Here is a 12,870-nt window from a genome sequence, read left to right on the forward strand (position 1 = left end):
GCAAGGTCTCTCCTTTCTTTGAGGAGAAATATAAAGAATTCACAATACTGGATAAATCATGACAGGGAGGAGAATTAGTGGACTGATGCTACCTGACTTCAAGGCACAGCAATCAAGAAACGTTGGTACTGATTGAAAGAATAATAACAAGAAAAACAAGGAAAGCTTGGAAATGAACTCACATTTTGATTGCTGACAACAGAAGGAAGGAAGGTCATTCATAGAGAACACAGTGTTTTTGTCTTTTCAAGAAAGGTTTTTGCAACCACTAGAAATTATTAACAAGACAGGGTGCAGAATTCGAAATACACTAATAAGTAATACATAGGAAGCCTCCAATAAAAACATATCTGCAGTGACTTGATGTTTTGGCAGACGCTGAAGCCATCTATACGACAAGAAAACACACTGCAAGACTATTCATCACCGTTTCTCTCAGCATTAAGAACTGAGCTACTGACATACGCTTCGGCATAGACAAATCTCGGAATATAGCATGTACAAAAGCAATTCTACTAAGTTCAACAATAAGAATTATCTTAAGATATCTGGATGACTCATGTTTATGCATTAGACACCCAATATACTTATAAGCAAAACAACTTGGACTGGCTAATATAAAGGAGCATCAGCACCTTTTGTTCCCTTTAGAAACTGACAAGCAAAATGGTTGCTTAGGAAAATCACATAGTTTTTTTTTAATGAATACAAAACACTACGCATACATTATAATTCAAATAAACACTATCACTCTAATTTGAAAGTGTGATTCAAGGGTGAACCAAGCTTAGTTGTATATTGGTCAGATAAATGCTAAACTGTTACTTTAACACAAATATACACCATATAAGTATAAGAATTAAAAAGAGAGACAAGGAAGAAAGCATGGAGAAATTGAGAAATGCTTCTCAAATTCTGAGGAAGTAAAATGTCACTGTTACAGATTATCCTTACTTGAAAGTGAAATGTCCTCATTTTCTGATTGACAGATTCCACCTGAAGGCTGATTGACATTCACACCTGCACATTCTAACTCTCTAAAATTAAAAAAAAAAATAGGAAACCAAACTGTGTAATAAAGTCAACAGAGTAAGTTTTACCTTTACTCACAAAATCCAAGAGTTCATTAAATTATAAAATTTAATGATTCCGGTCAATGGTCTGGAGCTTTTATCAGATTATCTGAGAGCTCCAAAGCCGTCAAAGTAAACAGCAGGTCAGACAGATATGAATAGAACAGTCAGTCAGTGAACTACTACAAACACAAAACAAAACAAAACAAAACACCCTGGGAAATGGTTAACATTAGCAGTTACAACGATATCACCCAACATTGGAACAATAAGCTCAATCTCCTGGGACTAATATCTGGGACTAATATCTGGATGTGGACACAGGGCCTCCCTGTCAGCCACTTTTCAGATTTCCCATACAGACTATCCATGTTCATTGCTTTGTGACTCCACTGACCTGCAGGACGTCTTGTGTACTAGGACCCACTGCTGCCATACTAGCCTGGCTCAGGTAGGCGACCTTTGTTCTTTTGCTTGTGTTCCATTCTAGTCTCTCCATACTTACCCCTGGTCCTGCTGCAGCTACGTGTCTGCTTCCCTCCTTCCAGTTCACCACCACCCCCTTGTGACTCAACATCATGGTTCAGATCCAGGGTCTAAATTTTCTCAGTCACTTCTCTCAGCCTTTCCTTCTAGTCCAGCTTCATTCCTTTGTGCCTGAGCGGCAGAACAACTCTCCATCCCACGGCACAACAGTTCTCTATCACGGGTCCAGACCCACCCCTTAGCTCTGACCCAGAGAGCTCTTCACTAGCGACCCTACAGCCACCAAACTTGGCTAGGGACCAGACTGAGCGAAAGTAAGCAAAGATCAGAAACTCCCCCAACAAAGACAAGAACAGATATCTACACCAAGAAATATCTAGAATATCATAACTAGAGATGCCTAAATAATAGAGCAAAACACAAGAAGGAAGAACAAGATAATATACCCCCTCCAGAAGCCAGTAAGCCAGTAAGAATTCAAAACATGGAAGTAGAGTTTAACAAAGAAATAGAATAACAAAAAAAAAAAAAAACAAACTAAAATAAAACTGGAAATGAAAAACTAAAGAAGCTGAATAAAACTTCACAGGTCAAAAAAACAAAACAAAACAAAACAAAAAAACAACAAAAAAAACTTCACAGATCAGCCTCAGCTACCGGTTTAAAAAAAAAAAATGAAGAAAGAATTCTGGTCTTACAGACAATGTAGAAGGAACAGATGAGTTGGCCAAAGAAAAACTCAAATATAAAAAATCCAGTCAAAAAATATCTAGGAAATCTGGGACATTATAAAAAGACCAAATCTATGAATGATAATCTATAAATGATATAAATGAAGAAATCCAGGTTATTAGATGTAGAAAATATTTTTAATAAAATCATAGAAGAAAACTCCCCCAATAGAAAGAAAGAGATGTTTATCCAGGTAGGTACAAGAAGCACACAGAACACTAGACTAGACCAGAAAAGATGATGCATAATAAAACCATACTAGACCATGATGCATAATAAAGTGCTAACTATACAGAACAAAGAATGCATATTAAAGGATACAATAGAAAAAGACCAAGACTTTTATAGAGCAGGCCCACTTGAACATTCAACTTCTCAACAGAGACTCTAATGGGCCTGGGCAGATGTCTACAAGCTCTGAGAGACCAGAGATACCAGTACCGACTACTACACCCAAAAAAACCTATTACTCATAATTGATGAAGAAAGAAGAAAATATTACAATAAAAACAAGTTTAAGCAATTTCTGTGCACCAATCCAAATCTACAGAAGACAGCAGGAGGAAAACCTTAGCTAAGAAGAACTCACTTAAGAGGGCACATGATATAAATAATCAAAGAAGTTAATCTAAAGAAAGGGAGAGGATGATACACCTCATACCATGAAAACAAAATTGCACGAATTAATGAATTCTGCTCTTAAAAGCTCTCAATGTTAACGGCCTCAATTACCTAATCAAAAAAACATAGACTAACAGACGGATTAGAAAACAGGACCTATCTTTCTGCTACACCACTCACAACCAAGGCTAGACATCATCTTATGGGAGAGAGATGGAGAAAAGTATTCCAAGCCAACGAATCCAAGAAGAGAGCAGGAATAGCTATTTTAATAGTTGAAGAAAGACTTCAGGCCAACAATAATAAAAAGAAATAAGGAAGTACACTACATCCCCCTTAAAGAAAAATCCACCAAGAGGATATTACAATATTAAATGTGTGTACCAAACACAAAGGCACTCCAGTTCATAAAAAAAAAAACACTACTACAGCTAAAATCACTTATTGACATATTGAAAGTGGGTGATTTCATCACTCTCCTCATGCCAATAGACAGGTCACCCAGACAAAAACTCAACAGAGATATGGTAAATAATATTGTAAATCAAATGGAACTAGCACATATTTAAGAATGTCCCACCTAAACATTAAAGACTATTCTTTCTCTCCAGTAGTCCATAGAACTTTCTGCAAAATTGACTACATACTTGAACACAAAGCAAGTCAAAGCAAGTCTCAACATACATAAAAAACCTGAAATTATAGCACGCATTCCACATGAGCACCATGGAAGCTGGACAGCAATACACTGGAAACAGAAAACATATACAAACACATACACACTGGACAACTCACGACTGAATAAAAATTGAGTCAAGCTTGAAATAAATAAGGAAATTAAAAAACTTTTGAATGAATTTTGGTTGAATGAAAATACAGCATATTTAACTTTATAGAATACAATAAAGGCAGGCCTAAGGGACATTTTCATAGCACTAAGTGCCTACATCAAAAAACTGGAGAAGTAAGGCAAGGACACACTTGGAAGCTCTAGAAAATAAGAAATAATACTCAAAAAGAAGAGATGAGAAAAATAATCCAGCTCAGAATTAAAATTAATTTCACCCAGTTACAAACCATGCACCCTACTACAGAAATCCTCCTACAATGTATATTGGTATAACAGTGGCACATATGTTAAAGGAGTAACTAGCCTAGCCACTTTTAAAAACTGAGCATCACTCAACATCAACATGGAAGCTTCTTCTTATAGCAGATGGTAGGCAATAAACACAACCAGACGAAGTGCAAAGGTTGAGAGTCTTTGAAACACACATCCTAAAAGGACGTCTTTGTCATACAGCTCCTCTCAAGGCTCAGAGAGCAATGCAAGGGAGAAGGCATAAGGCCTGAAAAAGCCAGTGGAGGTGATGATTCCAAAGGAATAGCATCTTCCAGATGCAAAAAGACTGACGCACACATGGACTCAAGACACTGTCACAGCATGTACAAGACTGAGACAGGTTCAAAGCAGACAAAACCCAGCACTGAGAAAGGAAGTCCCAGCTTGAACCAAAAAGTTATTTGAAACTAATAATCCTTGAGAAAGGGAAAAATCTGTTTTTACCAATACACTGACACTGTGTCAAATACCCCAGGACAGGCCCATGCTCTGTTTCTGCTTTTTGTTGTTACTGTTAATTTTTATCTGTTGATTTCTTTAGTTTATCTGTTTTGATTTATTTTCCTTTTTTCTTGAGTAAGAGAAGGAAAGAGAGAGAACATGAAGTTATGTGGGAAGGGATGTGCAGGAGGATCTGGAAGTACTTAGGAATGGGAAAGGAATATGATTAATATATATATGGAAAAAATTTGACTAAAATATTAGAAAAGTGAAATTCTGTTCTGGCACATCGTGAATTGAAATAACATGGAACTCATAAAATAGAAAGTTAACATCAAAGGCAATTAAAGTAAATTAAACCTTGAATGACAATAATTTTATTTCAGTTTATATAGAATGATGTACTTTCTCTTTGAAGATATATGGATTTCTTCCTCCAGAATATGGTAAAATTGTTTCTGTTCACGGTTCACACTAAAAACACCAAAGGAAGAAGCAAATTGAAATGCTAATGTGCTATTTTCTAAGAACTTTAAAAATATCCTTTAATGTGCTTTAAAATGTGGGATATAAAATACTCACTTTTTCAGCTGATCCAAGCACGGACTTGTTTCTGGCAAAACCCTGATACCCCGACCATAACTGGTCCCTCCATGAAGATGAAACTCCAGTCTTAACAATGAATTTTTGAACTCTGAATTAACAGACTGAAGTTTCGTATGGAGGCTAAAGATCCTAAGAAAGCTTCCGATCTAAAAGAATATTAAGAAAATTATTTCAGAAAAAAGGAATTAATTAAAACAATTTTTGGTAGTTGAAAATTTCAGTCAATAGGAGGCAGTAACAAAGGACACAACCAAGGACGCTTTCCAACTGCACAAGACACTGGAAGGAGGGCAGCACTAGGCGTGGTGCCAGCTGCATGGACTCCACATCAGCTCTGAAACACGGATGGGAGCATGCTTATGCACATGCCCATGGGCAAACTACACAGCACAGGCAGGCCCATTTCTGAGGCTCATCAATAGAATACAGTGAAGGGATCTAAGACCTAAATGAAATTCTATTTGATAATATTTTGAAAAGAACTTGTTTGAACTACCCTAAAATAATATTATAAATGAGGCATAAAATCTCCTCACTATAAGACATTAGAAAAAAATTAATCATCTAGTTTGATCAAAATAACACAATGGCCACATTTACTTCCCAGGTTATTTTCTTGCTGGTCACAGGAAGACTCCTGCCTCAGTCCTCTGCTGCTGTCATACACGTGCGCCACCAACTGCTTTCCCGTATCTTACACATTTCATGGAAAACAAAGTTCTAATATAACATTTATATTTTTATCACAATCTTGTGGAATACATTCTATAAATTCAAATGTAGGATTAAACCAGAATTTTGAATGAACCACTCTAAGTCAATCTCAGCTATTTTTCTAAATTTATACTAAAACATCTGTAACTAGAGAATTTAGACATTTTTCAATGAATATTGCAAATAAGAAAACATAGTAGGGTATTAAAAGCCACTGACATTTAGAGTCAAGTGCTGTTGGACGAGACTCTAGCACCAGTTGTGGGGGAAGACAGTTTGTACCCACACATTCCAAACCAGCCCAAGCAATTCCATTTTAATAAGATAAAATAAAAAAGACACTGATATCTACCAAAAGGAGCACACGATGTAATATAAGCTGCATGTATTTTTATGTAGACTTATAAGTAAAAAGGGAAGAATATAAGGAAGTTTAATTCACTTGCCTATAAGCAGCATTTCTGAGTGTTGGATAAGTGAAGAGCTACTTTTCCCCTTTTCCCTACAAATTCAGTATAATTGTGGTAACATAATAAATTAGAAAAGCATCAAATGGAGGGAGAGGGTAGGAAGGGTGTAGAGATGAGAGTAGGGAGGGAGGTAAGGAGGGAGAGAGGTAAAAAGGGAGAGGAAGAGAGACAAGCAAACCAAGCTTCTACTCTGGAAGCTCTTCGGTAACCTTAAGCTCTAGTGGGGCAGGGGGAGTAGAGAGGACGTCAGGGAGAAACAGCCATACTCCCAGCCCTACGATTTCTCTTCCAAGGATATTTCTTTCTGGTCCTTGCAGGTTTTCTGAGGTGGGCAGGCAGATGGAAGAAGCCAGTCTATTCTCTTCAAATTACCTTTATCTGCTTTTAAAGGTAATTGAGGTGGAGAAGTTAAAGAGGTTAAAGAGGTGAAGGGAATACAGAAAGGTTCAGGGAAAAAATACAAGGGAAATACATATTTTCCATGAGGACTCTAAAGTGAGATACTAGAATAATAAATATTAAAATACATATTTTTGTATGCTTTTCATAATGCTTAGTCCTTTTGATTTTACATTAGTATAGCAGATGCCTATAACCATTAAGGGCTAGAAAGAAAGTTGAAACAGAAAAAGACCTCCATTAGTAGACAAAGTTTAGCTACACAAAGATTAATTTCGTTTACATTAAATTTTAAATTTAAGGCAATTTCAGCCAGGCATTTCAGTGTCTTTCATGACATCTGAAAACTTTTTCCAAAAACGTATATGGAAGAAAAAGGAGTTGGGCGATGGTGGCGCACGCCTTTAATCCCAGCACTCAGGAGGCAGAGACAGGCGGATCTCTGTGAGTTCAAGGCCAGCCTGGTCTACAAGAGCTAGTTCCAGGACAAGAACCAAAAGCTACGAAGAAACCCTGTCTCGAAAATCCAAAAAAACAGAAATCAAAAAAAAAAAAAAAAGAAAAGAAAAGAAAAAAAAAGGTCAGGATTGTTCTGAAGAGTAGGATGTGGGGCAAGACAAAAGTAAGACATACACCCTAAGGAGTGGTGAGCACAGCCACGTGCTGGAGTAAGAGTAACCTCAAGAGCAGGCCACTGAGACCACAGGGACTTCAGCAGGTTCCACACACAGCTCTAATGCAGAGGAGTCTGAAATAAGTGTGGGAAAATCTTCAGGACAAAGCATCAATGGTAAAGGCATGGAACTTAACCATGTGCTTCCTTCCCGACACTAGACCAGGGAACACAATGTACATAAAGCTTATTACTCTAGCAGACCACAGAGAAAAGATGACAAACAGTTATTAATAAAAACGCCTTCTGGAGGCAGCACTGCATTTTGTAAAGCTTGAATAAATATTACGTAATGTGCTTGATGCTCATATATTAATCTTGTTAGTGATGCAATAAGATTCCAAAGCTACAAACTAAGGAATTTCAATAAAGAAACAGGTGTAGCTTAATCTGTTATTAAAGTCTAATCAATACATAACTATTAAAAACATAAGACTAGAAAGAAGTCACTATGTATGAATCTAGAAAAGAGTATTCTCCATTTAACAACAAAAATTTTTATTGCTAGAGGTAACCACAGTTATTAGGTCACTAAATGCAAAAATGTGATTATGACTATATATATTTTATACTATTTTAAAAATTGCAGCAGGGTAAGAATATATTATTTATAGAAGTTGATAACATTATGCTTTATAACTGCATAAACTGTTGTCATTATTAAAAAAAACATTTTCCTGATCCTACACAAGTTATGAAATTATTCCATGCATGCTAATATTAAAATGCAACTCTTCACATCTGTCTTGAAGTGTTGAGAAGGTATTTGCATCAATGACATGTGACTGAAGATTTCTTACTGTCAATGTTTCAGAGGTTGTCAGGAAATAAGTAAAAGTAGTATCAAGGAATAGTAAGTAATGTAAAATTATATTACTCACAAAGAGAATACTCTGCATCCTGATAGTGCCCGGCAAACAATATAATGCTATGTCTAAGAGAAATGACAAGCCATCTATTTTCTTAATTACGTGTGCTCATGTCACCCTCTAGTGGACAATGCAGAGGTTGCAGCAACGTTGGAACTGTGAAAACCCAGTCATAGACAGCATTCTTGGAGTCCCTAAGTAGAAGATATTTTTTAATCCGCACTGCCCTGAGCTCCTTTGCAATGTGCTGGTCAGGATTTAGGGAAGAGAAGCAGGATAGGTGGAGTGAATATGCCTAGTTAGGACCTGAGCACAGCAGAAGAGAAGTCAAATAATCAAATAGTTAAAGCAGATTATGGAGCATCCTTTCTTCTCATTAAAGAGTCCTTCCTGTGTATTATGAAAGCATATTCAAATGTGGACTTATCATTATTCTTGTTTCCAAAGTAAATCAATCAGTGTAGACAGCATCTTCGGAAAAAATCCCAAAGTCTATCTTTCAAACTATGTTTTCACCAAGTACAGGTGCCTCAATGTACACAAACATTTCTAAAGGGTAAGAAAATGTTTGTACCCTGGCCCTGCCCTTCACAGAATTCATTGATTAGAGTTAGTTAAGACATCTGTAACACATATGACAGGAAAGTGTTTTCAGGTCTCAGATATTTGTTCAATAAGCAGGAACGGGACTACACTGCACACATGCAGTTTTATTTGGGTTTTCTCTTCTTATAAATAAATAGAGATGATCTATAGGAAAGATCATTTCTTTTCAGCATTTATTAGACCCAGGAACAGGAGACTTTCAAAAAAATTGGTAAAAATGAAGAAAAACTATTCTCTACCATTTGTGAATCTAAATATAATAAGAACTGCCAAATTTCCCTAGACAATAAGCAAGGTCAATACAATACACACAAACTACCCAAATCACTCTGCACACTAGGTGACATAATACTTTCTCAATGTAATATGCACAAAGGCAAGTCTACACTCCGCCAAAACAATTCAGGATGTCTCAAGATAATAAACTAGAGAGCTGGAACCGGGGCTGGCACCTTAGTCACTTGTCCATTACAGAGAACTATTGCCGCTTAGCATGGAACAGTCCTGTGAGGCAGAGCTTAGAGTTCCCTGGACAGACTGTGACCTGAGATGATTCCCACTGGCTGCCCAGAACCTGGTGTGGTGACTCACGGAACAAAAGCTGCAGAATAGCACAGACAGGAGCCAGAGCAGCTGCTACAGAATTTACTTCTGGAGACTCAGATTTTGTTTCAGTAGAAACCAATAACTCAAGATCTACTTTTGAAAAAATAAAAATAAAAAAATGGAGCTTCTAAAGAAAAAATATTACCTAAAAATTTTTATTTCTCGAACTTGAAGTTTAATTTTATATAATGACTTGAAAACTTTATCAAAAGAAAATAATTCACATCATACATGATGTGTATGATGAAAATTCACACATTTCTACTCTTTCTAGACTTCTAGGTTACTAATAAGTAGACTTTACAAATGAGAGCCAACGGTAGTAGTTTAATATAGCACTTTGTCCAAATGCCACCCATATAAAATAAAATCATTTGTCATTATTATTGTGGTGAAGATATATATTACTTTAGTGATGGCATTCTGGTGGTTAAAACTATATCATTAGTCTTATCTATCATTAAAGTTGCAATTTCTTTTTAAAATATTGCTAATAATTTTATAGCATCATAAATAAGATTTCTCACATCACAAATTTATTTTTATTATTTTTAGAAAAAAATATTCTTGTAGACATAATTTAAAAAGTTCCCAACACATGAGAAGTCGTCTTTTGATTTATTGGTCAGGGTTGTCTGAGAGATTTCTAAAACATTGGCTACTGCTGTTGTCCCCCAGAGGCAGAAGGCACCATGCTGAAGACACCATGACTTTGGACATAGGACCCAGGAACTAGGAACCCTGAGTTGGACCTGATCTGAAAGTCCCCTGCATAAGGCACCATGGAAGCTCTCAAAGGAAAAAGCAACCAGCAGTCCTATCCAGCTGTGATGGCCATGATGCACAACAAAGACCAGCATGGCATGATAACCCTAGGGTTGCAGTAGTGGTATGCATACCTTGGTAGTAACCAATAGCTCTCTAAACAAGAGGGAAATTATGCCTGGTACTGTAAATCTAGCCAATTACCTGGAACTAGTGAAGCCATGGATCTTGGAGGAGAACCTACAACTGCCACTTTAGTAAACCAATATATTCCCTAACTGTATCCTAAAAATTTATCCTTATACACACAGAAAAGTGTAGTTCTCATCCTTCATCAAGGAAAAATTCTCTTTAAAACAGAGACCATTTCAGAAAACCACAATCAATCAAGATGCACAAATACAGAGCTTAGTCCAAAGAATCCATTTACAACATAACTGTACATAAAGCTCGGGGGACATTTCAGAAAAGAGGGAATGAAGGCTGTTTAAGAACCAAAGATACAGGAAGTCTGCTCTGAGATTGTGTTTTCTAGAAATATTGGAGAGCTAAACCCATTAAGTCTTACCAACAAGACTTCCTGAACATGATCTGAATGAGGGTGGCATGAACAGACATGCTAATGAGAGAGGGGGAAGCTCAGAAGACCTGAATCCCAGACAAAGACCTACAGACAATGAGGAATGCTGAGAGCAGAAGTCTGCTCACCCAGGGAAGAGCACACCAATTGGTTATCTAATACCAAATGACCAGGCCTGAAAATATGCATACACGTAACATTTATATACACACACACCTAGAGAAACACAGAGAGAGAAAGAGGCCAAAGAAATCAAGGGATGGGGAGTACATGGGAGGGTGTGGAGGGAAGGAGAAAATGGAAAAAGGGTTATTGATACAATTACATTCTCAAATAAAAAATAATTTTAAATATATGTGTTTATGTTATAAAATGTATGTCTAAATTAAGTTTAAACTTCTGAACGCGATATATATATATATATATATATGTATGTATGTATGTATATATATATATATGTATGTATGTATGTATGTATATGTGGAACCTTCAGCCCTTATTCTCAAAGGGGCAAGAAGAAATTTCCTATCAGAATGTTTTCCCAGGAAGATACTGGCCTTCCCCTCTCTCACCCAGGATATTCTGAGCAGAAGGTCACTTAGCTCAGCCCAGCCATCCACCTGGTACAGGCTGATAAAGATAGCCTAACTCAAGAACAGTGGCCTTGCTCTAAAAACAAGGAAAAGCTGACTTAACAGAATGTGAGGGATTAAAAGTCCTTGTACCCATGCCAAAGCATCTTCAAAGATTCTCTTTGTAGTTATGCCTTTAAAAGCTTACCCCACAGAGGAGATACAACTCCTCTCTACCTTGTTGTAACGGGGATGGAGATGAGTTCCAAACATGTTTGTATTATGCTGATTAAACCTTGCTTATTACAGTCTGGGCCTCTCTTGTGGTCTCTCTCTGGGGGTCGTAATCTGGGCACAACAATATACATATAACTTGAAGACAAATTTGGTTAATTTCTAGACCCTCTATATCACCTACAAACAATATATGAGCACAAATTACAAAACTGCAAAGACTATAAAAAGTAAAGAACAAGCATGTTTCTACTCAACACCACCTTCAGGGATTTCGCCACTGGCACATGGTTGTCATAGACCACAATGTCTACCACCAGACTCTGTAGCCGTAGAATGTGACTTAGGTCACCTTCAAAGTTAAGGTCTTGTAAGGAGACTCTCCAGGAGGGAAAAGTGGTCCTTGTTCCATCCCATACCTGTATAGGACAGGAACAAAAGGCTCAATGAGGTTTATGAAATACTGAGGCAAGCTTCAGAATGAATCGATGCACGCTACTGAGTGTCTTTAATACTTTTAAATGTGATGTGTATCATTCTGAGACTGTAAAAAGGCTAAATATGAACTACAGGTGATATGCAGGAAAATGCAGAAAGATAAAAATGAAAAGTCACTGTATGATACCAAGCAAAATATTAAGTAACTGTAGACTGAGTTTTTTTCTATCTGTGCTCAAATACCACTCCCTTCCCCCCCCCACCTCTCCTTCTCTTTATACTCCTCAGTTCTGGGTATATTTAACTTATGGTTACTATAAAAAACAAAGATATGAGGTAAAGTCAAAACTTTAAGACAATGAGATTATGACTGTTTCAAACTGAGTAACAAGAAACTAGAATAAGCTTAAGGAAATTTAAACTTGAAAGTATTTCTCAGTATCTACACTGTATGAACAGAGTAATTTTAAAAAGTGGAATAATGCTTTTATTAGAGATTACTGAGGCTGGAGAGATGGCTCAGCAATTCATACCACTCTTGAAGAAGGCACGAGCTTGGTTTCCAGCACCCATATCAAGTATCTTACAACTGCATGTAACTGCATCGTTAGGTGATCCAAGACACTTTTCTTGCCTTTCCAGGCACCTGCATAATTGTGCAAAGACTTATACAAATACATGTAATTAAAAAATAAAATGCATTCTTAAGAAAGATTTATTTAATTATGGTTTAAATGCAAACCACAGCCAGGTAAATGGTGTTGCCAGAGCCTAGAGTCATTTGACAGGATGGTGCCAACTGAGGAGCTGCCTCGTTCAGATTGGCCTGTGTGTGTGTCTGTGGGGGATTTGTTTTAGATTA

At 36.9% G+C, this 12,870-nt stretch overlaps 1 protein-coding gene across 12 annotated transcripts in view; it reads right to left on the reverse strand.

The window, feature by feature from the left end:
* The window catches only part of Pot1 (protection of telomeres 1), a 62,235-nt gene that overhangs the window by 14,574 nt on the left and 34,791 nt on the right, over positions 1-12,870 (reverse strand). For all 12 annotated transcript variants that reach the window (XM_048451003.3, XM_048451004.3, XM_085683810.2 and 9 more), the window contains 3 exons: positions 11,834-11,989; positions 5,059-5,228; positions 955-1,037 (listed from right to left, as the gene is read on the reverse strand). In XM_048451003.3, coding sequence (XP_048306960.3) covers positions 955-1,037; positions 5,059-5,228; positions 11,834-11,989 — 409 coding nt within the window. The remainder of the gene's footprint in view (positions 1-954; positions 1,038-5,058; positions 5,229-11,833; positions 11,990-12,870) is intronic.

The sequence above is a fragment of the Myodes glareolus genome, chromosome 25 (assembly GCF_982192425.1).
Source record: "Myodes glareolus chromosome 25, mMyoGla1.1, whole genome shotgun sequence".
NCBI lineage: Eukaryota > Metazoa > Chordata > Mammalia > Rodentia > Cricetidae > Myodes > Myodes glareolus.